This window comes from Lynx canadensis, chromosome B2 (genome assembly GCF_007474595.2).
Source record: "Lynx canadensis isolate LIC74 chromosome B2, mLynCan4.pri.v2, whole genome shotgun sequence".
NCBI classification, from domain to species: domain Eukaryota; kingdom Metazoa; phylum Chordata; class Mammalia; order Carnivora; family Felidae; genus Lynx; species Lynx canadensis.
Genome location: NC_044307.1, coordinates 58,402,391 through 58,428,381, shown reverse-complemented (window position 1 = coordinate 58,428,381; position 25,991 = coordinate 58,402,391). Strand labels below are relative to the sequence as shown.

Genomic DNA, 25,991 nt, shown 5'->3' with positions numbered 1-25,991 from the left:
ACTTCTCTCAAATGGCAGAAGGGGCTAAAGAACTTTGTGGGGTTTTTGTGTTTGTTTGTTTGTTGTTTGCTTTTAATAAAAGCACTAATCCCCTTCATGAGGGCTTGGTCCTCCCAAAGGAATAGCAACTCGCAAAGTTGCTCCTAATACTATCACATTGGGCATAAGAATTTCAACATACGAATTTGGAAGGGACACATTCAGACCGTAGCATTCTACTCTGCCCCCTCCCCAAATCCATGTCCATCTAGTATGTGAAATATGTTCATTCACGTCCATCTAGTATGAGCAATATATGTGAAATATATTCACCACCACTTAGATATTCTCTAACAAGACTAAAGCTCTGTCTCTCTCTACAGCTTTCTTTTTCTGAATCCTCACCAGACTTGCTTTTAATGGTTCATTCATGGCAATGTAGGCTTTTGCTATTATAAATGTCAACACTCTTCCAGCCTGTATTCACCAATTCAAAGCCACTTCCACAGGTTTAGGGATTTGTTACAGCACCATCTTCACTTCCTGGCACTGATTTTCTTAGTCCATCCCAGCTGCTATAGCAAAAGAATACAGAGTGAGTAGCTTATAAGCATAATAAAATACATTTTTCACAATTCTGGAGGTTGGAAGGGTGAGATCAGGGTACCAGCATGATCAGGTGAGGGTTCTCTTCTGGGGCACAGACTTCTCATTGTATCCTCACATGGTTGAAGAGGCTAGACAATTCTGTAGGATCTCTTTTTAGGATCCCATTCAGGAGAGCCTCACCCTAATGACCTGAGCACTTTCCAAACGCTCTGTCTCCTAAATACCATCACTTTGGGCATTAGGATTTCAGCATATGACTTTTAGAGGGACACACACATTCAGACCATAACAAATATGTTTGTATTGGTTTTGTTTTTCCATTCTATTTTAAGTAATTAAATAATGCATCCAATCAGTCAGTCAAAAGATATTTAGTAAGGACTTATACTGTGTAAACATTGAGAAAAATACAGGATAAGATGAAAAGACAAGCATTCATTTGAGTTGATAACACTGGTGGCTTAGAAAATGGTTGCAGAGGGGCACCTGGGTGGCCTAGTCCGTTAAGCACGACTTCAGCTCAGGTCATGATTTCATGGTTTGTGGGTTCAAGCCCTGCATTGGCTGACAGGTGCTGACAGTTCAGAACCTGGAGCCTGCTTTGGATTCTGTGCTTCCTTCTGTCTGCCCCTTCCCCTCTCCTGCTCTCTCTCTGTTTTTCAAAAATAAATAAATGTTAAAAAAAGAAAAAAAAAAGAAAATGATTGCATAGAATAGTGGAGAGAAGCAACATTGGAAAACAATAAAGATAGTGAGGATATCAAGTTTTCTCAAAATTTATTTCGAAGTGTTTGCAGGGTACTAGCTAACATATATCAAACACTTAAGGTCCAGGTCTTGTTTTAAAATATTTTGCATGTATGAACTTTAAAGTACCATAATAACCATAGGAGTATAAGCATTATTGTTATTCTTATTTTATAAGTAAAGAAACAGATATACTCATACATTAACAGATTTGTTTATGATTATGCAGAAAGTAGAGGAGATAGAATTAACACCTATGCTGGAAACTACCATGAAGGTTGCTAAAGAGGCAAGCGGGATTGGGGAAGAATATTACTTTAGGATGGACAATATTGAAGCACGTTTACGTGAAAATTGGGATAGTTCAGTAGAAAGGGATAGGGCTGAAAGTACATTTTTCTACCAAAAACATTTAATACCATTTTTCAGAAGGAAAACAATGTTTTTTCCTTCTCTAGAAATCCTTAATCATCTGATAAATTATTTATGGTTTGCTGTCTGTTTCTCTTTCAACTGACTATACAGTCCATTGACTCAAATAACTGTTTTTTTTTAATTTTTGTATATTTAGATGCTTTGAATTAAATATAAATTATTCTTCCTCAGATCTCCTTGAAAAGGCTAATACTAGGTGATAGATGGATGTTATTTGTTAACTAGCCTTAGATAGTTATAGTGATGGATACAGGTATAGATATGACACAGATATAGATAAAATATAGGTAAATATGTGACTAAAAAGAGAAAAAGAAAAAAGTTCTAGAATCTGTGAATACTGCTTTGTTCAGTGTGTCCTCTTGTTAGAATATTTTTTTTAAGTTTATTTGTTTATTGTGAGAGAGAAAGAGAACACATGTGAGGAGCAGAGAGAGAAAGAGAATCTCAAGCAGGCTCTGCACTGTCAGTACAGAACCCAGCGCTAGGATCATACTCACAAACTATGAGATCATGACCTGAGCCCAAACCAAGAGTCGGATGCTTGACAGACGGAACCCGCCTTGGCACCCCTGTCTGAATATTTTTTTTCCATTTTTACCTCACTTAAGTGTACAGAATAACTGTAAATAAAACTTACATAGACTAAAATTTAAACATCACAAAATATTCCCTTAGTTTCATTTTTTTGTCTGTTTTCTTTGTTGGTTGGTTATCTTAAAATCCTTGTGGATAGTCATGTAACTGGATTAATCTTCATTCAACTCAATATGTGGAAAACTTTGAATTACTGGGTTTCAGCACACTGGATTACCCCACATACAGACAAACATAGTATGTGAGGATGTAGTCTTTTCTCAGAATAGATGTGAGTGCTATAAACGGAATGCTTTTAACTTAAAAACATCCTTCTCTCCTCCATTCTGTCACCTCAGAGAATGACGAAAAACTTGAGAGAAGCAGTGTAGGTGGGTATGTGATGTGCTAGTGCAGAGTGGGGGTAAGGTCAGCCTATTGTGTCCCATTCATATGCCTGATTTCTTCTTATGCTTTCAAAGTCTGGGAAAAGCTATCAAAATTGTTTTCAACTGCTGGACAGTGGGTAACAAGGTATTTCTGTTAATTCTGGAATGTAGAGGCATGCTTGTGAATTGTTTCATTAATTTTAAGGTTTGGAATTTGATGGGATAAATTTCTCTTAAATAAGAAGTTGCCATAAGGTTACTGTTATTTTTATAACATTTACATTTTTTTCAAACTCTAAAATCTTCTATAAAATAATTCTTGTTTCTGAAATGTGTTCAACCTATATGCTAACATTAGAGATAGGACTCTGAAGTAATACCATGACCTGAAGAGTATTATGTAGGACAAAAAGTATTATCATTATTGGACTGTATATGGAGACGATTCTGCAAAATTGCCAAATGGGCTTCTTTTCTGACAAGCTTGATTCTCAGTCTAAAGTCACAGGAACACTAGAAGATGAGTTGGTTACTGGTGTCAACAGAGTAGAATCTCCCTCATTTTCAAACACAATTTGTATTTAGTGAACTATGACTAGGAAAAAAACTGAGAAGCTGCAACATTTGACTTAAACTTGAATTTTTATTTCTGACTTCTTCAAGTAACCATTGCAAATGATAGAAAACTACATATTTTACTTTTATAATTCAAAGTAAAGACAGGATCTGCCTTTTACAATATCTTGCATTCTTACGGATAGAAATGCTTTTTTATTCCAGGAATCCTTCAGCTATAAACTAGGGCATCAGTGAGTTGCAAATTTAATTTGAGGTTTTTTAAAGAATTTCTTCACTTTCAATTTTAAAATTGAAAATAATTAAGAGACCTTTATTTATTTTTTTTAATATATGAAATTTATTGTCAAACTGGTTTCCATACAACACCCAGTGTTCATCCCAAAAGGTGCCCTCCTCAATACCCATCACTCACCCTCCTCTCCCTCCCACCCCCCATCAACCCTCAGTTTGTTCTCAGTTTTTAACAGTCTCTTATGTTTTGGCTCTCTCCCACTCTAACCTCTTCTTTTTTTTTTTTTTCCTTCCCTTCCCCCATGGGTTTCTGTTAAGTTTCTTAGGATCCACATAAGAGTGAAACCATATGGTATCTGTCTTTCTCTATATGGCTTATTTCACTTAGCATCACACTCTCCAGTTCCATCCACGTTGCTACAAAAGGCCATATCTCATTCTTTCTCATTGCCACGTAGTATTCCATTGTGTATATAAACCACAATTTCTTTATCCACTCATCAGTTGATGGACATTTAGGCTCTTTCCATAATTTGGCTATTGTTGAGAATGCTGCTATAAACATTGGGGTACAAGTGCCCCTATGCATCAGTACTCCTGTATCCCTTGGATAAATTCCTAGCAGTGCTATTGCTGGGTCATAGGGTAGGTCTATTTTTAATTTTCTGAGGAACCTCCACACTGCTTTCCAGAGCGGCTGCACCAATTTGCATTCCCACCAACAGTGCAAGAGGGTTCCCGTTTCTCCACATCCTCTCCAGCATCTATAGTCTCCTGATTTGTTCATTTTGGCCACTCTGACTGGCGTGAGGTGATATCTGAGAGTGGTTTTGATATGTATTTCCCTGATAAGGAGCGACGTTGAGCATCTTTTCACGTGCCTGTTGGCCATCCGGATGTCTTCTTTAGAGAAGTGTCTTTTCATGTTTTCTGCCCATTTCTTCACTGGATTATTTGTTTTTCGGGTGTGGAGTTTGGTGAGCTCTTTATAGATTTTAGATACTAGCCCTTTGTCCGATATGTCATTTGCAAATATCTTTTCCCATTCCGTTGGTTGCCTTTTAGTTTTGTTGGTTGTTTCCTTTGCTTTGCAGAAGCTTTTTATCTTCATAAGGTCCCAGTAATTCACTTTTGCTTTTAATTCCCTTGCCTTTGGGGATGTGTCGAGTAAGAGATTGCTACGGCTGAGTTCAGAGAGGTCTTTTCCTGCTTTCTCCTCTAAGGTTTTGATGGTTTCCCGTCTCACATTCAGGTCCTTTATCCATTTTGAGTTTATTTTTGTGAATGGTGTGAGAAAGTGGTCTAGTTTCAACCTTCTGCATGTCGCTGTCCAGTTCTCCCAGCACCATTTGTTAAAGAGGCTGTCTTTTTTCCATTGGATGTTCTTTCCTGCTTTGTCAAAGATGAGTTGGCCATACGTTTGTGGGTCTAGTTCTGGGGTTTCTATTCTATTCCATTGGTCTGTGTGTCTGTTTTTGTGCCAATACCATGCTGTCTTGATGATGACAGCTTTGTAGTAGAGGCTAAAGTCTGGGATTGTGATGCCTCCTGCTTTGGTCTTCTTCTTCAAAATTACTTTGGCTATTCGGGGCTTTTTGTGGTTCCATATGAATTTTAGGATTGCTTGTTCTAGTTTCGAGAAGAATGCTGGTGCAATTTTGATTGGGATTGCATTGAATGTGTAGATCGCTTTGGGTAGTATTGACATTTTGACGATATTTATTCTTACAATCCATGAGCAGGGAATGTCTTTCCATTTCTTTATATCTTCTTCAATTACCTTCATAAGCTTTCTATAGTTTTCAGCATACAGATCTTTTACATCTTTGGTTAGATTTATTCCTAGGTATTTTATGCTTCTTGGTGCCATTGTGAATGGGATCAGTTTCTTTATTTGTCTTTCTGTTGCTTCATTGTTAGTGTATAAGAATGCACCTGATTTCTGGACATTGATTTTGTATCCTGCAACTTTGCTGAATTCATGTATCAGTTCTAGCAGACTTTTGGTGGAGTCTATCGGATTTTCCATGTATAATATCATGTCATCTGCAAAAAGCGAAAGCTTGACTTCATCTTTGCCAATTTGGATGCCTTTGATTTCCTTTTGTTGTCTGATTGCTGATGCTAGAACTTCCAGCACTATGTTAAACAACAGCGGTGAGAGTGGGCATCCCTGTCGTGTTCCTGATCTCAGGGAAAAAGCTCTCAGTTTTTCCCCGTTGAGGATGATGTTAGCTGTGGACTTTTCATAAATGGCTTTTATGATCTTTAAGTATGTTCCTTCTATCCCGACTTTCTCAAGGGTTTTTATTAAGAAAGGGTGCTGGATTTTGTCAAAGGCCTTTTCTGCATCGATTGACAGGATCATATGGTTCTTCTCTTTTTTTTTTTGTTAATGTGATGTATCACGTTGATTGATTTGCGAATGTTGAACCAGCCCTGCATCCCAGGAATGAATCCCACTTGATCATGGTGAATAATTCTTTTTATATGCCGTTGAATTTGGTTTGCTAGTATCTTATTGAGAATTTTTGCATCCATATTCATCAGGGATATTGGCCTGTAGTTCTCTTTTTTTACTGGGTCTCTGTCTGGTTTAGGAATCAAAGTAATACTGGCTTCATAGAATGAGTCTGGAAGTTTTCCTTCCCTTTCTATTTCTTGGAATAGCTTGAGAAGGATAGGTATTACCTCTGCTTTAAACATCTGGTAGAACTCCCCTGGGAAGCCATCTGGTCCTGGACTCTTACTTGTTGGGAGATTTTTGATAACCGATTCAATTTCTTCGCTGGTTATGGGTCTGTTCAAGCTTTCTATTTCCTCCTGATTGAGTTTTGGAAGAGTGTGGGTGTTTAGGAATTTGTCCATTTCTTCCAGGTTGTCCAATTTGTTGGCATATAATTTTTCATAGTATTCCCTGATAATTGTTTGTATCTCTGTGGGATTGGTTGTAATAATTCCATTTTCATTCATGATTTTATCTATTTGGGTCATCTCCCTTTTCTTTTTGAGAAGCCTGGCTAGAGGTTTGTCAATTTTGTTTATTTTTTCAAAAAACCAACTCTTGGTTTTGTTGATCTGCTCTACAGTTTTTTTTAGATTCTATATTGTTTATTTCTGCTCTGATCTTTATTATTTCTCTTCTTCTGCTGGGTTTAGGCTGCCTTTGCTGTTCTGCTTCTATTTCCTTTAGGTGTGCTGTTAGATTTTGTATTTGGGATTTTTCTTGTTTCTTGAGAAAGGCTTGGATTGCAATGTATTTTCCTCTCAGGACTGCCTTCGCTGCGTCCCAAAGCGTTTGGATTGTTGTATTTTCATTTTCGTTTGTTTCCATATATTTTTAAATTTCTTCTCTAATTGCCTGGTTGACCCACTCATTCGTTAGTAGGGTGTTCTTTAACCTCCATGCTTTTGGAGGTTTTCCAGACTTTTTCCTGTGGTTGATTTCAAGCTTCATAGCATTGTGGTCTGAAAGTATGCATGGTATAATTTCAATTCTTGTAAACTTATGAAGGGCTGTTTTGTGACCCAGTATATGATCTATCTTGGAGAATGTTCCATGTGCACTCAAGAAGAAAGTATATTCTGTTGCTTTGGGATGCAGAGTTCTAAATATATTTGTCAAGTCCATCTGATCCAATGTCTCATTCAGGGCCCTTGTTTCTTTATTGACCGTGTGTCTAGATGATCTATCCATTTCTGTAAGTGGGGCGTTAATGTCCCCTGCAATTACCACATTCTTCTCAATAAGGTTGCTTCTGTTGATGAGTAATTGTTTTATATATTTGGGGGCTCCGGTATTCGGCACATAGACATTTATAATTGTTAGCTCCTCCTGATGGATAGACCCTGTAATTATTATATAATGCCCTTCTTCATCTCTTGTTACAGCCTTTAATTTAAAGTCTAGTTTGTCTGATATAAGTATGGCTACTCCAGCTTTCTTTTGGCTTCCAGTAGCATGATAAATAGTTCTCCATCCCCTCACTCTGAATCTAAAGGTGTCCTCAGGTCTAAAATGAGTCTCTTGTAGACAGCAAATAGATGGGTCTTGTTTTTTTATCCATTGTGATACCCTATGTCTTTTGGTTGGTGCATTTAATCCATTTACATTCAGTGTTATTATAGAAAGATACGGGTTTAGAGTCATTGTGATGTCTGTATGTTTTATGCTTGTAGTGATGTCTCTGGTACTTTGTCTCACAGGATCCCCCTTAGGATCTCTTGTAGGGCTGGTTTAGTGGTGACAAATTCCTTCAGTTTTTGTTTGTTTGGGAAGACCTTTATCTCTCCTTCTATTCTAAATGACAAACTTGCTGGATAAAGGATTCTTGGCTGCATATTTTTTCTGTCTAGCACACTGAAGATCTCCTGCCAATCCTTTCTGGCCTGCAAGTTTCAAAAGAGAGATCAGTCACGAGTCTTATAGGTCTCCCTTTATATGTGAGGGCACGTTTATCCCTTGCTGCTTTCAGAATTTTCTCTTTATCCTTGTATTTTGCCAGTTTCACTATGATATGTCGTGCAGAAGATCGATTCAAGTTACGTCTGAAGGGAGTTCTCTGTGCCTCTTGGATTTCAATGCCTTTTTCCTTCCCCAGTTCAGGGAAGTTCTCAGCTATAATTTCTTCAAGTACCCCTTCAGCACTTTTCCCTCTCTCTTCCTCCTCTGGGATATCAATTATGCGTATATTATTTGTTTTTAGTGTATCACTTAGTTCTCTAATTTTCCCCTCATACTCCTGGATTTTTTTATCTTTCTCTCAGCTTCCTCTTTTTCCATAACTTTATCTTCTAGTTCACCTATTCTCTCCTCTGCCTCTTCAATCCGAGCTGTCGTCGTTCCATTTTGTTTTGCATTTCATTTAAAGCGCTTTTCAGCTCCTCGTGACTGTTCCTTAGTCCCTTGATCTCTGTAGCAAGAGATTCTCTGCTGTCCTCTATACTGTTTTCAAGCCCAGCGATTAATTTTATGACTATTATTCTAAATTCACTTTCTGTTATATTATTTAAATCCTTTTTGATCAGTTCATTAGCTGTTGTTATTTCCTGGAGATTCTTCTGAGGGGAATTCTTCCACTTGGTCATTTTGGATAGTCCCTGGAGTGGTGAGGACCTGCAGGGCACTTCCCCTGTGCTGTGGTGTATAACTGGAGTTGGTGGGCGGGGCCGCAGTCCGACCTGATTTCTGCCCCCAGCCCACCGCTGGGGCCACAGTCAGACTGGTGTGTGCCTTCTCTTCCCCTCTCCTAGGGGCGGGATTCACTGTGGGGTGGCGTGGCCCATCTGGGCTACTTGCACACTGCCAGGCTTGTGGTGCTGGGGATCTGGCGTATTAGCTGGGGTGGGTAGGCAAGGTGCATGGGGGCAGGAGGGGCAGGCTTAGCTCGCTTCTCCTTAGGTGATCCACTTCAGGAGGGGCCCTGTGGCAGCGGGAGGGAGTCAGATCCGCTGCCGGAGGTTTGGCTCCGCAGAAGCACAGAGTTGGGTGTTTGCGGGGAACGAGGAAGTTCCCTGGCAGGAACTGGTTCCCTTTGGGATTTTGGCTGGGGGATGGGCGGGGGAGATGGCGCTGGCGAGCGCCTTTGTTCCCCACCAAACTGTGCTCTGTAGTCCGGGGGCTCAGCAGCTCTCCCTCCCTTTGTCCTCCAGCCTTCCCGCTTTCTGAACAGAGCTGTTAACTTATGACCTCCCAGACGATAATTCTCGCTTGCTGTGGGAACACACTCTGTCCATCCGGCCCCTCTGCTTTTGCCAGCCAGACTCAGGGGCTCTGCTTGGCCTGCAGGCTGCCCCTCCGCCCCGGCTCCCTCCCGCCAGTCCGTGGAGCGCGCACCGCCTCGCTGCCATTCCTACCCTCTTCTGTGGGCCTCTCGTCTGTGCTTGGCTCCGGAGACTCCGTTCTGCTAATCCTCTGGTGGTTTTCTGGGTTATTTAGGCAGGTGTAGGTGGAATCTAAGTGATCAGCAGGACGCGCGGTGAGCCCAGCATCCTCCTACGCCACCATCTTCTTCCCCAAGAGACCTTTAAATAACACTTATTTTCATTAAAAAATCAAAATAAAATCTTAAATTTAAAGGAAAAGATTTACTGTATTTCTAACATCCTAATTATTTATTTTATAAAACCATTAACTGTTACCTAATATCGAACAATATTATAGACCAAATTTCTATTTAACTTGGCCTTCTCCTAATTACTCAGACTGAAATAAAATAACTTATTTTTTGTATCTTAAATTATGGTTGAACTTTCATAAGGTATTACTTTTAATAAATAGTTTTCCATTATAAAGTTATGTTGGAATTGACATATTGGTATCTAATTAAATTTCAACTTGAAATGGTGCCAAATTTATGATCCTAAGAAAATATGTTGCAAGACTGGGGAGTCCAGATTAAGGTTTTGGCACATTCGGTATCTAGTGAGGGCCTACTTCCTGGTTCATAGATGGGCATCTTCTGGTTGAATCCTCACCTACTAAGAACGTTGAGGGATCTTTCTAGGACCTCTTTCATAAGGTCACTGATCCCAATCATGAGAGCTCCGCCCTCATCACCTAATCACCTCCCAAGGACCTTACCTCCAAATAACCTCTACATGGGATTTGGTTTCAACATGTGAATTTAGAGGAGGCCACATTTGGTCTATAGCAGTGCTGATGTATGCTATTTTGACAGTATGACACATTTTCCCCCCACATTTTAATGCAGTTTTACTGGTTGTAAGATCAGAAGTAAACAAGGCATAGATTATATCACAGTATCCTACCATCATTTTGAAACATAAGGATCACGTAATGATCCAAAATAATATTAAAACTCCTGTTAAAAACATTTGAGTTAAAAGTGTACAGTGTTAAGAAACTGTCAATAAATGATCATTCCCAGTATTTGAACAACTCAGTAATGCCAGGTCCATATGGGTAAAGGATAGCAAATAGGACCAGGGTTTCTTAGTATAGGGAAGTAAGGAAGACCATGCCCCCCATGGCTCAGTGGCCTGAAATCTAGCCTAGTTATGCGATGCCATTGTCTAAGTTTGTGACTTGGACAAATTATCCAACCTTCAACACTTAACAGAGATTCATGAGGTTTGAAAGAGCTGTTTCCCAAGCAAATTTAGGACCCATTAAACAGCACATGCAAGGTCTCAGAGAAATGAAGTTACATTTGTAAGCTTTATTATTGATAAGAGCTAAGTTGTGATGTAGATTAAGATCTTCAACTGGTGGACTTCCAAGTACTTTGTCCCATATTGGAATATTATACTCAGCTAGATACAGAATTTGGCAACTTCAGAGTAAGTTCATCAGTATATAGTAGTTTTAAGCTAGAATGCCTCTGGAGTGGTTGGGTTCTCAGAAAAATGAGAGGGAGAGAGGAACTAAAACGAGCTGGCATGATGCCTTCTTCCAAATAGGAACTGGTATGCAAAGAAAGGCCCAAAGTCATCTTCTTTGGTTGAAGACCATCCATAAATGAATATAATGCCAGGGAATCTTCTTAGAACATCAGTAATAGAGATAATAAACCACGAATAGTAAATAGCAAACTGAAATGCTGATGAATCTATATAATAAAACTATTATGAAGGTTAGATAAGTGCATAATAGTTCTCAATAGATAGTAGTGACTACTTTTATCTTATTATCATTGCTATTCGTATTATTTTTTATTGAGTCTTTTTACCAAGACAGAATTGCTTTTGTTGGGCTACTCTGATGGTTGTGGGTGGTGTGATATGAAAAGTTTCAGTGTTAAAATAGAAACACAAAATTTTATTTCCTAAAATATTCAATTATTTACCTTTCATGTAAAAATATGTAAATTCATCAGTGAGTAGAGGTTGAGAGAATAAAATTCAATTAGGCAGACATAAGGTGAATTTTCTTCTGTTGGGAGAAACAACTTAAAAGGTGAGCACGAGGGAGAAGTGTGGTGAGGAAGAGAGAGGGGTACAGCTGAGTGATCTTACTGTTTTTAAAAGGAAGAGTAGATAAGAAAAGAAGTAAACAGATTAAAATATCAGAAGAAATGGAGATTTTGCAACAAATTGAGTAGTTTAAACCAGTGTATTAGAGCTAGAGAACTGCTTGGGATGTGGTGATGGTAGGGAAGTAAGCCAAGTAAGTGTAAGTGGTGATTGAGTGCCTATGGAGAAATAGAATTTTTTTAAAATAAAACTTCCAACATATGCAAAAGTAGAAAAAAAGAATGTGATGAATTCACTGGTAGCTTCAGAAAATAAGAAACACAGCTATATTTCATCTATTAAATGTGTACTCTACCCTCCATTTTTAAAGATGTTTTGGAAGCTTATCTCAGACATCAGAACACTTTTTTTATGTTTCTAGATGGATTTCCGTAAGCTAAGTAATCTTCAAAATGATAGCTGTAATTGCATTATCACCTTTAAAAAGTAATAATATTTTTTGACTGTCATATCCAGTTAGTTTTCACATTTTCCTGTTTTATAACCTTCTTTTAAAAATAGTTTGTTTAAAATTAACCAACTAACATCCATATCATGTGATTGGTTAATATGCCTCTATCTTGCCTTGTCAGTTTTATTTTTTGAGCAAAATTTTGTCATAGAAATTAAATTTTTTGTACTGTAGAGTTTCCATGGTTTCTTACATTTTCCCAGATGAATAATTAGGCATTTCTCCAAGGAATCCAGACTCCTTTTGGTATAAAGTGGTATTTAGAGATCACACATGGAACCTATCACTGTTCTTTGCTATTGCACTATTTTTTCCTAGCTTTTTGCTGGCCAAACTAGGAAAAATTTTTTCGTTATAATGTAAAAAACCTCATAAGCTAATAATTATAATAGCAGTCACAGTTAGGAACTCTCATATATGGTTTTCGGTTCATCTCCTTCCAGACATGCAATAAAACCTCTGTTGTGAATTAGACTGTCATAATATACTTTTGATTTATTCTGCAGTGGACACACATCTAGTAGAATAATGTTCTATGACTACCACCAATTTATATTATTGAAAACAGTTTAATAGTTTTGGTTCTTTCTGTCCTTACGATTCCACTGAAGATATATGTTCAAAGTACTGTGTTTTAAACTCATCAGAGTAGTGGGGTGCCTGGGTGGCTCAGTCAGTTAAGCGTCCAACTTCGGCTCAGGTCATGATCTTGTGGTTTGTGAGTTCGAGCCCCATGTCAGGCTCTGTGCTGACAGCTCAGAGCCTGGAGTTTGCTTCAGATTCTGTGTCTCCCTCTCTTCTCTATTCCTCCCCCACTTGTGCTCTTTTCTCTCTGTCTCAAAAATAAACATTAAAAAAAAGTAAAGAAATCAGAGTAGTTATGTGTTTTATGCCACCAAATAGAACCACAGTTTAGAGAGTCATTAATTTCATTTTACTCCTGAGTTTTAAAAATTGCTTTTTAAATTTGTATTTCATTTTATAATTATATAATATGTTTACATGGTTTCAAACTCAAATCCATACCTAAAGATATATTTAAGAAATATTTAAGAAATCCATTTTCCATTGTCATTGTCTCTGCCCTATTCCCTTCCTCTTCCTTATATTTTGTGGTTTACTTATTATTAAATATAAACCTATACAAATATATAAATTCATAATCTTCCATTATTAAATAATATCATATGCATATATTTTTCACTTTACTTTTTCTGCCTAGCAGTGTGTCTGGTGATCACTGAATTGCAAGTTGTATTCTCTGGAAAGCAGAGTCTGAGATGGAAATTAACATACAAGTAGTTTAGAGAGTGCTATTGATACTACTGTCTGTGGAAGGGAAGGGAAAGGAAGGAATTAGGACTGGGCAGGGAGGCATTGGGATGAGATGCAGTCTCAATACAGGTTTTTGAAACCCCTGTCAAGTTGCAGCTGGACTGATCATTCAGAGTTGTCAGATGTTGGGGTGAGGAGTCTGGGCTTTTATAGTCCCTTTTTGACTAGTCATTGGATGCGAACTACCATAGGAAAGAGGAGAAAACTTGGATGAGGCTATACTCTTGGACTAAAGTAATTCCCAAAGAATGATGAAAGGCATAGTTTTTCTGCCAGCAGTACCCCAAGTAGTTGAAAAGAGGAGAGGAATCCTTCGGTCTTAATGGGAGACCTGGGTAGATACCATAGCATCTACTACACATTCCATCATAGTATATGGAGATGTTCCTACTTCCTTTTCACAAACGGGAATGGTATAACAGTTCACTTGAGCAGACTCCCGTAGATGGACATTTAGATTGTTTCCAATTAAGAGTAATCTTGATGCATCATTTCAGCATGGAAATTAGCTCCTGGCTACTAGCTCTCTCTCCAGGATTTATACTGAAGCAGCTGTAGTAGGAAACACTTAAATCACACACGCACGTGCGCCCGCACGTGCGCACACACACACACACACACACACACACACACACAGATGAACACACTCCTATAACCAAGAGAAGTTAAAACACGTGTCCACATAAAACACAAAAGTATTCTTAATAGCCAAAAAAAATAAAAAACACTGAAATAGTCCAAAAAGGCCATTAATTTATGGATAGGTAAACAAAATATATATCCATGTCAAGGAATATCATTCATCAATGAAAGGGATGAAGTACTGATGCATAACTACAACAGGGAGGAACTTTTAAAACATTATACTAAGTGAAAGAAGCCAATCACAAAACACCACACATTTTATGTTCCTGTTTTTAAGAAATGTCAATAATAGGCAAATCTGTGGATACAAAGTTGATTAGTGGTTATCTACTATTGAAGAAAGAATGGAGAGAGACTGCTAATGAATAGATGTTTCTTTTTTGAGTGATACATCTATTCTAAAATTGGCTGTGATAATGATTAATTCTGATTATACTAAAACCATGGAATTGTACTCTATAAATGGGTAAATTTTATGATATGTGAATTATATCTCAATAAAGCTGTTGTAGGAAAAAAAAGAAAATCCATGGTAAATCCCTTGGCATACAGATAACTGTATTAAAGTGATGTCTTTGAGTGGTTAGGAAGTGAGTAAGTACTGTAGACATTACAGTGTTTGGAACAGAGCATGTTTGGCCTTGCTGAGAGAAAGAATAAACTAGGAAAAAACAGTTGAAAATGTGCTCATGTTTTTCCAGTGTCCTTATACAAGGACATTCTCTGACAGTTTCTGTAGTGAAGAAATAGCAATCAACACCACTGATGAAGATGTCCACAAGGTAAATTCTAGGTAACTCTAAAACCCTGTTGGCTCTAAAACCCAGTAGAATTTAGAAACACATATTCAGTGTTCTTTATTGTTTCCAAACAGATTTTCCTATAAATTCTAGTCTATTATTTGTTTTCATAAGAGGTTTGATCTCCACAAACAGTTACTATGCCATTATCAGAAATCAAACTCTAAACCTGCATATGTTACTATGTCATTATCAGAAATCAAACTCTAAACATGAATATGGATGTTTATAGTACCCTTGTTCATAATTGCCAAAACTTGAAAGCACCTGAGATGTCCTGCGGTAGACAAATGAATAAATAAACTGTGGCACTTCTGGACAATGGGATATTATTCAGTTTAAAGATGAGCTGTCATGGCTTAAAAAGACATAGAAGAACCTTAAATGCATATTACTAACTGAAAGAAGCCAGTCTGAAAGGCTGCATACTGTATGATTCCAGCTATGTGACATAGTTGAGAAAGGCAAAACTCTGGAGACAGAAAAAAGATCGGTGGTTATCAAGGATTGGGGGACATGTGAGGGGATGAATAGTCAGAGCATAGAGGAATATTAGGACAGTGAAAATACTCTGTGTGATACTATAGTGATGGATATATATCATTATACATTTTTCCAAACTCCTATAATGTACGGCACTCAAGAATGAAACCTAAGGTGAGCTATGGACTTTGGATGATAATGATATGTTAATGTAGGTTCATCAGTTGTAACAAGCGTACCACTCTTCAGGGGGATATTGATAATTGGGGAAGCTGTGTGTGTGTGGGGGAAGCAGAGGGTATATGGGAAATTTCTTAATTTTTTGTGAACCTAAAACTGCTCTAAAAAATTTAGTCCCTAATAAAAAAATTATAAAAGAAAAAACTAATCAAACTATATTGTCCTCTTCCCATTTTTTACTGAAATTTATCATATTTTTTTAACTGACATCATATTTCAACAGTGCCTAGCTTCACAGTTGCTGGACTCTATGGTGACTTTGTTTAAATTAGACAGTTTTTTTTTTTAAAGCAGATATTTCTGGGAAGATAGATTGGAGGAAAAAAATGTGGTTTAAATATCAGGCTGTACTCCACTCTATCAGCTAGACGTTTTTGACAGTGCAAAATTTGTGTAAACATATATGGTGACCCTGTGCTCGCTACACAGGATATACTTTATAAATATTTGTTGAATTAATATATAAATCTAATTCTTATCTGGGAAATTTACCAACTTTCTCTTTTCTTCTACATAGAGATTGTGTCCACATGAATCCCACAATCTTTACAGAGTATACATAATTTATTGAATATATTACAATAAAATTGGTAGAGGTATTATGAAATTTGTAGACTGAAAGATTCCTATTTTTATGTAGTGGTTTTGTAATTATGTTGCTAAAGTCCCACATTTAGGATGTTTAGACTCATATTTATCAGTTGACATTATATATAGTACACAGTTGTCATCCAATTTGTGTTTATCCTAATAACAGCTTAACATCTGAAACATTAAATGTTAACATCTGAATTCACTTGCATATGTTCAAAGTAGGTACTTCCTAGCAATTTCCATCTTTTTCTTAACTGATTATTTTTCAGAGTACCAAGCCTTAAAGTGATTTTTGACAAACCAATAAATAGTAGGAATTTAACAAATATTCATAGCATCGAGTATTCTACTTCTTTATTTCCCTCCTTTCTCCTCTATGCCCCACAAGTAATTCATCAAAGTCACCACAATATCCTCACCCCTTTTCTACTTTTTTAGCCATTATCAAGTATAAGACTTCACAATATCAGCCCTATGTTGCTTTAGAGCTTTTAGTTGCTTCTGTCCATTTGAAGCTGATACTGATCAAATTTGATTATTTTATCAATGAATATACCAAAAAAGGAGTGAATTAAGTTTGAGTAACATGAAAACCAAGTAAGAGTGGATTTATCACAGGACAGCAGTATAGTAAATTTCAAATGTGATAGTGAAGAGATCGTGAAAAATCAAATTAAATGAAAAATAATTGAATAAATTTTCATAGTATGTGAATTATTGAGGAGGGATTTATATGTCTAGCAAAGAGTATGGGGATGATAAGAACATGAACACTAAGCCAATAAAAAGAACACAATAATGACATTCAGTTTAAAAAGTTTGCATACGAAAGAAAATACACTAATAATGATGTAGAAGAAAGAGAAATTAAGAACACAATCCCTGAACCTGGGTGGCTCAGTTGGTTAAGCATCCAACTCTTGGTTTCAGTTCAGGTCATGATCTCATGGTTGTGGGTTGGAGCCCTGTGTCGGGCTCCACACTGACAGCATGGAGCCTGGCAGGATTCTCTCTCTCCCTCTCTCTCTCCCTTTCTCTCTGCACCTCCTCTGCTCTGTCTCAAAATACATAACTTTAAAAAAAATTATTTAAAAAAAAAAGAATGTAATCCTGTTTATAGTTGCACCAAAAAGAATAAAATACCTAGGAATAAGTTTAATGAAGGAAGTGAAAGACTTATACTCTGAAAACTATACCTAGGAATAAGTTTAATGAAGGAAGTGAAAGACTTATACTCTGAAAACTATAAAACATTGATTAAACAAAGATAACACACACACACACACACACACACACACACACATAACGGTATACTATGCTCATGGATTGGAAGAATTAATATTGTTAAAATGTTCATACTGCCCAAAGCAAACTACAGATTCAATACAATCTTCATCAAAATACCCAAAATATTATTATAAAATACCCAAAGTGTTATTTTTCACAGAACTAGAAAAAATAGTTCTAAAATTTGTATGAAATCACAAAAGACCCTGAATAGCCAAAGCAGTCTTGAGAAAAAAAAAAAAAAAAAGACTGGCGGTATCACAGTCTCAAATTTCAAGATTTACTACAAATCTGTATTAATCAAAAACAACATGGCACTGGCACAAAAATAGATTGGTAGGACCAGGATAGAGAGCTTAGAAATAAACTCATGCTTATATATAGTCAATTAATTTATGACAAAGGAAGCAAGAATATACAATGGAAAAAAAGACACTCTCTTCAATAAATGGTGCTGAGAAAACTGAACAGCTACATGCCAAAGAATAAAAATGGACCACTTTCTTATTCAAACACAAATATAAACCCCAAATGGCTTAAAGACCTATATGTGACACTTGAAACCATAAAGTTTCTTTAAAAAATTAGGCAATAGTCTCTCAGACATCTACTTTAGCAGTGTTTTTCTAGCTATGTCTCCGGAGGCAAGGGAAAGAAAAGCAAAACAAACAAACAAACAAACAAACAATTGGGACTACACCAAAAATGAAAACTTTTGCACGGTGAAGGAAACCATCAGCAAACCAAAAAGGCAATATACTAAATGGGAGAAGATATATACTAATGATAATATCCAGTGAAAAGTTAATATTCAAAATATATACAGAACTTATACAACTCAACACCAAAACCCCCAGCTATCCAATTAGAAAACGGTCAGAGGAACTGAATAGACGTTTTTGCAAGAAGACACATAGATGGCCAAGAGATACGTGAAAAGTGGTGTCTGGGTGGTTCTGTTGGTTAAGTGTCCAACTCTTGATTTTGACTCAGGTCATGATCTCAAAGTTCATGGGATCGAGCCCTGCATCAGACTCTGTACTAGAAGCGTGGAGCCTGCTTGAGATTCTCTCTTCCACTTTCTCTGTCACTCCCCTGCTCTCACACATGCTTGCTCACTCTCAAAATATTTAAGAAAAAAAAAGAGGTATATGAAAAGATGCTCAGTATCACTAATCATTAAGGAATTGCAAATCAAAACCACAATAAGATACTACCTTGCACAAGTCGGAATGACTACTGTCAAAAACACAAGAAGTGATGAATATTGACAAGATTGTGAAGAAAAAGGAACCTCTGTGTACTGTTGGTGGGAATGTAAATTGGTACACCACCGTGGAAAATAGTGTGGAAGTTCCTCAAAAAAATGAAAAACAGGAATACCATATGTTTACCCAAAGAAAACAAGTCACTAATTTGAAAAGATACAGTCACCTCTTTGTTTATTGCAGCATTATTATAATAGTCAAGGTATGGAAGCAAACCCAAGTGTCCTGGTGTGTACAGACATACACACACGTGCGCGCGCGTGCACACACACACACACACTTGAATATCACTTAGCCATAAAAACAAACAAAAAAAAGAATGTAGTCTTGTCATTTGCTACAACATGGATTGGCCTAGAGGTTACTATGTGAAACAAAATAAGTTAGAGAAAGATGAATACATGTGATTTCACTTTTATGTGAACTCTAAAAACCAAAACAAATGAGCAAATAAAAGAATAGAAATAGTATCTCAAGTATAGAGGGATGGGATTGGGAAGATAGACAAAATAGGTGAAGAGGATTAAGAGTACAAACTTCCAGTTATAAAATAAATAAGTCATAGGGATGTCGAGCATAAAAAAGTACATAAATAAAAGGAAGAAAGAAAATGTTGCCATCGTTAACCATAGCATTGTTCCACTGCAAATAATTATTACATAGGAATAATGTAAGCATTAACCATGTAAGTTAAAGCTGTGATGCAACTAAAATTATGGTTAATGTAATGCTGATTGTTTAACCAAAAATTATTACATATGGTACATATATAATATGATAGAAAAGTTAGGCTCCAAAAATTTGTGAAATTGAATAATTAATACCCCAAAATATGAACATGTTGCTTAGAAATTTGAAAGTTAATATTGGAATAAGTTGATAAGAGTGTGAAAATTGAGCATGAAATCAGGGATAGTACTAATAGTTTGATAGTGGGAACTAATTATTTTTATGATACAAATCAAGTAGAAGTACCACTATAAAAAAAGAAAAGGCATATGGGTTTCTGGCCATGAATGAGTAATTGCTGGTAGACTCTCCTTACCATCATGAACAGTTAGAAAATTGGGATAAATTATGTAGGAAAACACACAACAAAGACACATGTAACAATGTCCAGTATCCGATAAAAAAAAAAAAAATTAGATCTGGAGAGAATCAGGACACTGTGCACCGCAATCAGGATAAAAATGATTACATCTCAATATATCATAGAGATTATAATTGGCATACAAGAACTTTAAAACATCTATTATGAACTTAAAAACAAATAAAACATGTACTACAAGAGGGAAAAATGGAATCTATTTAAAAATCAAGTAAAAATATAAACAAAAATTCAACTAATAAAAGAAACAAATTTCAAAGATAAAAATATAATATCTGAACTGTATTAGATTAACAACAGATTACATTTCTGCAAAAGAAAAAAATCATTGAACTTGAGTACATAGTGATAGAAACCACATGAAAGAAAGAGAAAAGTGATGGAAAAAACCTAAGTGACCTGTAGGATGTAACAAGGGGTTAAAATATGTGTATTAGGAGTTCCAGAAGGTGGAGGGAGAAAGGAGAGAAAAAAAATATTTGGAGAAATATTGACCAAATTTGCCTGGATTTTATGAAAAATGTCAACTTATAAATGCAATAATCTCAATAAGACCTAATAAAATGAGAATTTTCACTGACTTCTCATCAGAAGCAATGCAATCCAGAAGATAAGGGAATATTTTCAAGTGCTCTCAAAATAGTTAAGTAAACTGTAATAAAATAGTACAAATTAAAGACATTTTCTTAAAAAAAAGAAAGGAAGAAAACCTGAAAAAACATCATTACAAGACTACATTACAAGAAATGGTAAAGGAAGTTGTTAAGGGAAATGATACCAAAAGGTCCTTGGAACAGCGAAAGGGAATGAAGAGAGCCAGAACTGGATTGAGACACATGGTTTGGAAAACAGAAAACATCCTAGCAGCAGCAGTAGCAGCAGAGGGGATAGATCATGTGGCAGTTTAACAGGGATGTTCTTTATAAGTTACATTCTTCAAAACTTTTCCCATCCTACCAGATTTGAATTTAATATGGGATTTAATAATAGTTTAGCTGTAGAAGCTTTGTTCAAAAACATAATAATAATTACTATTGCTAGCTTAAAAATAATCTTTTTTTCATATTTCTCACAGATGTATGAAATAACCACAGTGTGCCTAAGATGAGACCTTTAAAAACAAATTTTAAGTAACTGATAAAACAATCTACAGTAAAAAGGAAACTATTGGAGCTGTTTCTCTATTACCAATTGATTAATTGATTACAAACCAAACTTACTGGTTTTCAAAATCCATTAATCTAAAAAATCTCTTGAATTCAGCCAAAATGGGTACAGGAGGTACATTAGAAATCCATTTAAAAACATAACATTGTAAATAGAAAACTCATAAACTACTGATGAAGAAGAATGAGAAACTAGCTCTTAAAATTACCACTTAATAGCAGGTTAACCAAGAATCCATATACTCCTCAAGTAATTGTGTTTCTACTATATCAGGACAAAAAGGAATTAATAACTTTTTTCACATGATGTTAAATATTTAGGCATGTAAATTTCAAAAACAAACTCAGATGGTACATTTTTTATTTTAAATTGTTTATAAATTTGGAATATTGTATATGCAATCTAAATGATAGCCAGGAAGGCTGTCTCACCTTATGTAACTACTCTTGAATATTAATGTAGAAACTTATTTGTACAGTATTGATAGTTCATTGGCTTCAACTCTCTTTAAAGAAATGAGAGTAAGGGGTACCTGGGTTGCTCATTTGATTAAGTGTCTGTCTTCAGCTCAGGTCATGATCTCTCAGTTCACGAGTTTGAGCCCCACGTCAGGCTCTGTGCTGACAGCTCAGAGCCTGGAGCCTGCTTCGGATTCTGTGTCTCCCTCACCTTCTGCCCCTCCCCCACTCTCTCTCTCTCAAAAATAAATAAACATTAAAAAATTAATAAAAAAAAGAAATGAGAGTAAAGGCCATCAAATGCCAGAGATAAAATTAAATATTCTTCTGTTCATATAGAGGTAGAAAAAATGAGAATATGTTGAAGATGTTTATAACTTTGAGTCAAATTTGAAATAAAAAATGAGAATTCTGCCAGGGTACCTGGGTGGCTCAGTTATTTAAGCTTCTGACTTCAGCTCGGGTTACAGTCTTACAGTTTGTGAGTTCAAGCCCCACATCAGGCTCTCTACCTTCAGCAGAGGCTGCTTCAAATTCTCTGTTTCCCTCTCCCTTTGCCCATCCCCAGCTCATGCTCACTCTCTCGCTTTCTCTCAAATAAACATTTAAAAAAAAATGAGAGCTCAGTTATTATTACTGTTCAGTACTGTGAATCATATTAATGATATTGTGTGGTGGCCATTTTACATTGTTTAGAAGTAACTAGGGGTCATTATTTTTTTATTTGTCTTGAACAAAAATAAAAACCAGATTTGAGAAATCCCAGGAATATATGTGAGTACAGATGTTTTCTCATGGAAAGGGGGATAACATGCAAGTACAGCATTCCTGTAATCTCATATACAGGTGATTTTTCATGATTTCTTGTCCTTAATGAATCTATTATACATGGTTACATTGTAACTTGTATCAATTACATATCTTGTGTTTCCCTTTTACTTTTTAAAAATCCTGTCCCAGAAACCTAACTAACCAAATTATTATGTTAGTCAAATTCAAGGGGGTAAAGTTCCCAACATTAGAAACTGTCTAAAAACCATGTGATTACAGTTTACTATTTAGATTTGGTGTTTCTGGGTACAAGTTTGACTTATTTTTTGCTAAATGAAATTTCCATATTCAAAGTGAAAAAGATTTACATGAGAGTTTGGAAACCAGTTAACTCATCCTGAACAAGAGTGCCAGAGGTTAATGTGTGGAAGAACTGGAAATTTTGAATCTGTTAATACAGAAGAAATCAAATAATTTTGAATTCATTCAGATTTAAAGGCTGTGAATTTTTTTTCTTGCTAACAAAGTCCAGGGTGAATAAATTAATATTTATCTTTTAATCCATAATATGTGAATGTGATTTGAATTATAGAATTCTATCATGTATCTCACCGAGTGATCATAGAATCATTTTCTTTTAGAGCATTTCTCATTGCTTCATATTCATTTAAAAAGCTATAACTTTCTTCATACTTTTCATCCTCATAAATAATAAGGATCTTCATGAACAGAGGAAAATATTTAAATATGCACATACATTATGCTATTTTTGAACTGTGTTAAACTAAGTAAAACATTCATAACCATTTCTATCAATAACATTTTTCCAAGACCATTTAATTTTTTTAATTTTTAATTGTAAACTGCATATTAATTCACAAGCTTCTAATGTTTCAGGGGAGGCATATGTACACATTATCTTAAATAAAAACCAGGTCCATGTCTAACCGTAATGAAAATATAAATTAAACTTAAAAAACAAAAAGATTAATAAAACCCATAAAAACTTTAAGCTAACAATTACAAATGAATATTTTCCCTTCTACAACATGTAAGAGCCAAACATTTCTGTTTTACTTACAATGAACTGACTTCATTGTAAACTTACTGTGTGAAATATTGTTTTGTTTTCTAGTCCAGTCATTTTTGACACTTGACAGAGTGTTACTTGTTGAGAGGATTTGTAGTACCTTTGAACCAACATCAGAAAGAGGAAGAAAATATTTAAAGGTTTTTAAACTAAGGCTCTAAGTTAAAAGATGAAATAAATTCACCCTACAATTTCTAAACAATACAAAGTCTCCCTTCCATACTTTGTAATATTACATTTAATGAGAAACTAAGTCTTGAAAATGCAAATAGTGCATTTTTTAATTCAAAAGTCAAGGTAGACAATTTTAAGTGTATAAGTTCAGTAATTATCCTGCTCATAATTTGTTCCATCTTAGCTTAAAAATTTTAACAATATCAAGAGCATAAGAGTATACAGAATCTGAAATAAATGCTCATATCTGTTGAAATCTGACCTGTGCCCCTTTTAGTTTTTATTAACTTCTCTTTTTCACATAAATGTAAATTCATATAGATACATAATTAATGGAATAGTATGTTCATGGTGAATGAAATGAAAAGTCATATATCTGTTTATCTTTAAGAGGTTATATGTGTTCATTAAAACAAATGCTTTCCAATGCCCTTTTTCTTTTTTTTTTTGATTTGGTCCTGTTGGCAATCTTTTTTTGCCCAAGTTATTCCTAAGGAGGATAGGCCACACAACTGAACACAAAGTTATACGGAATGCATCAGGACTGTGGGATGTCACAAATATTCAGTTTACTGTGTTTCCTTTGATAACAGAAAGAGAACCTTTTCTTGATGTGTTAAGAGCTGTGAGTGGGGCAAGATAACTAATGTCTGAAAGAAAAAGTAAGAAGGAACATAGGCAAAAGATGCAAAAGTGTAATCCACTGATGGGAAGGATGAACATATTAGCTTTTCTCCTCTGCTCCAGCTGTAATTCACTATAATAATGAAAATTTTTCTTTATCCATATATGTGATTCATAGAGTGATATCTACAGATTCCAAGTGACTTTTGACTCAGGTAGTACTCAGGTAGTATTCTTTTATGCTAAATTCTGGAATGGTATTTATGAATAGAGTTAAATTACTTTCTACCAATATGTTGAATAAATCAGCCACCCAATCTGAATGCACATTCTGACCAGTTTACAGCAAGAATAATATATTGTAGAAATAATATAAGTATTCTCTCTCTCTCCCCCTCCCTCCTTCTCTTCCTCCATGTCAGATTTCTGGGCCATTGGAGAATTTTACTGGCTGCATAGAAGTTATGGAAATCAATAACTGGGAATCTTTCATCCCATCCAAGGCAGTGAAAAAAATTCACGTTGAAAATTGCAGGTAAAATCCATTAATGATTTTTCAAATACTTGTTTGAATAACCACACCAAAAAGTAACATTTCCATTTGAAATCATCTAATCAGGATTAGATTACATTTCCTTCATTTTGATGTTTTCTTTATAGTGACATACTATATTTTTTTACAGACTATAGAATGTTTAAGCTATATCCCAATTAAATTGGACCATGTATTTATAATGGGTTTCAGCTTTCTGCTACATAAGATACATCGTGTCAACCAACAAATGATAAGTTAGTCTTGATTAGAAAATGTCATCTTTTGGAGTGTTTGAAATATAAGCATGCTGTCATGCATGTGGTGTATTGTTCAGGTTGCTTAAATGTTTCTTTAAAATGTCATTCTCAAAAAGTTGTCATTGTGCTTGAATTCCCATTATTTGTGGCATTCCTTTCAAATAACCTTCTTCTAGCTATAGAACTATCTGTATATGTGGAGGGAGGTGGGGTGGAGTTGAAGTAACGAGATGGTACATTTGACCCAATATTAGGCATTCGTGCCATTGGTACAAATTGGTTAAATTTTTTTTTCCTTGATGGTGACGGAAAAAGGATCATTTATGGAGCCTTGTGGTGCATTGGAAAAGGTGCACCCAGGTTAGGTAGGATAGTGTGATGAGGCAGGATGTTTGATCACAGAACAGCCTGCTTGACAATAGCAGAAACACATTGACTCCACAAACTGAATTATTGAAATTCTTCTGTGGACTGTGGTCCAAGATGAATAAAGAGTCACACAATGACTGTCCTTAAGGAGTTTATGGTGTACTAGAGGAGATATTGATGAAATATGCAAATGAATATATACATATAAAGTGTGCTTTGGGGAAAAAACAGAAGGCTATGAGAACTTTACATATTTGAATATCAGCAAATTGGTGTCCTTCACAGTTTGGCTGGGGGGTACTGTATGTTCAAAAATTGAAGAAGTACTTTAGAAAGTAAAAGGCTAATTCATTCCCCAGTGTTTCACCTGTAGGCTATACGTTTAAAATATATTTGTGGCATCTATCATACAGTGGTAGACATAGTGATTATTTTATTTGTTTTGTTTTTACTCAAATTAAAACTTAATATCTTACATTATACACAATAGATGGGTTCCAGCAATTTTAATATAAATAAAATACTCATAAATCCTTATATATTTTACCATTTATTTCTAATTTTTTTAAGTTTGTCTCAATTTGTTATTGATTTTCAGTGAGCAGTATTTCCTAACAATTAGTTACCTCTCAGATTCTTTGCTCTCTAGCTTCTCTGTTAAATATTATGATTTGCAACTCATAGTTAAATGAATAATGATTTTACTAGGAAGCAAATCCATTGAAAATGATATACTCCTTTGATAATTTATATAATCATCTGCTAATGTAGCAATTGATAAAATTTTCTATTTTT

The 25,991-nt window shown here is 35.6% G+C and overlaps 1 protein-coding gene across 1 annotated transcript in view; it reads left to right on the top strand.

The window, feature by feature from the left end:
* EYS (eyes shut homolog) overlaps positions 1–25,991 on the top strand; it is a 1,650,074-nt gene that overhangs the window by 1,095,424 nt on the left and 528,659 nt on the right. Inside the window, exon 29 of the mRNA XM_030315776.1 lies at positions 24,458–24,570. Coding sequence (XP_030171636.1) covers positions 24,458–24,570 — 113 coding nt within the window. The remainder of the gene's footprint in view (positions 1–24,457; positions 24,571–25,991) is intronic.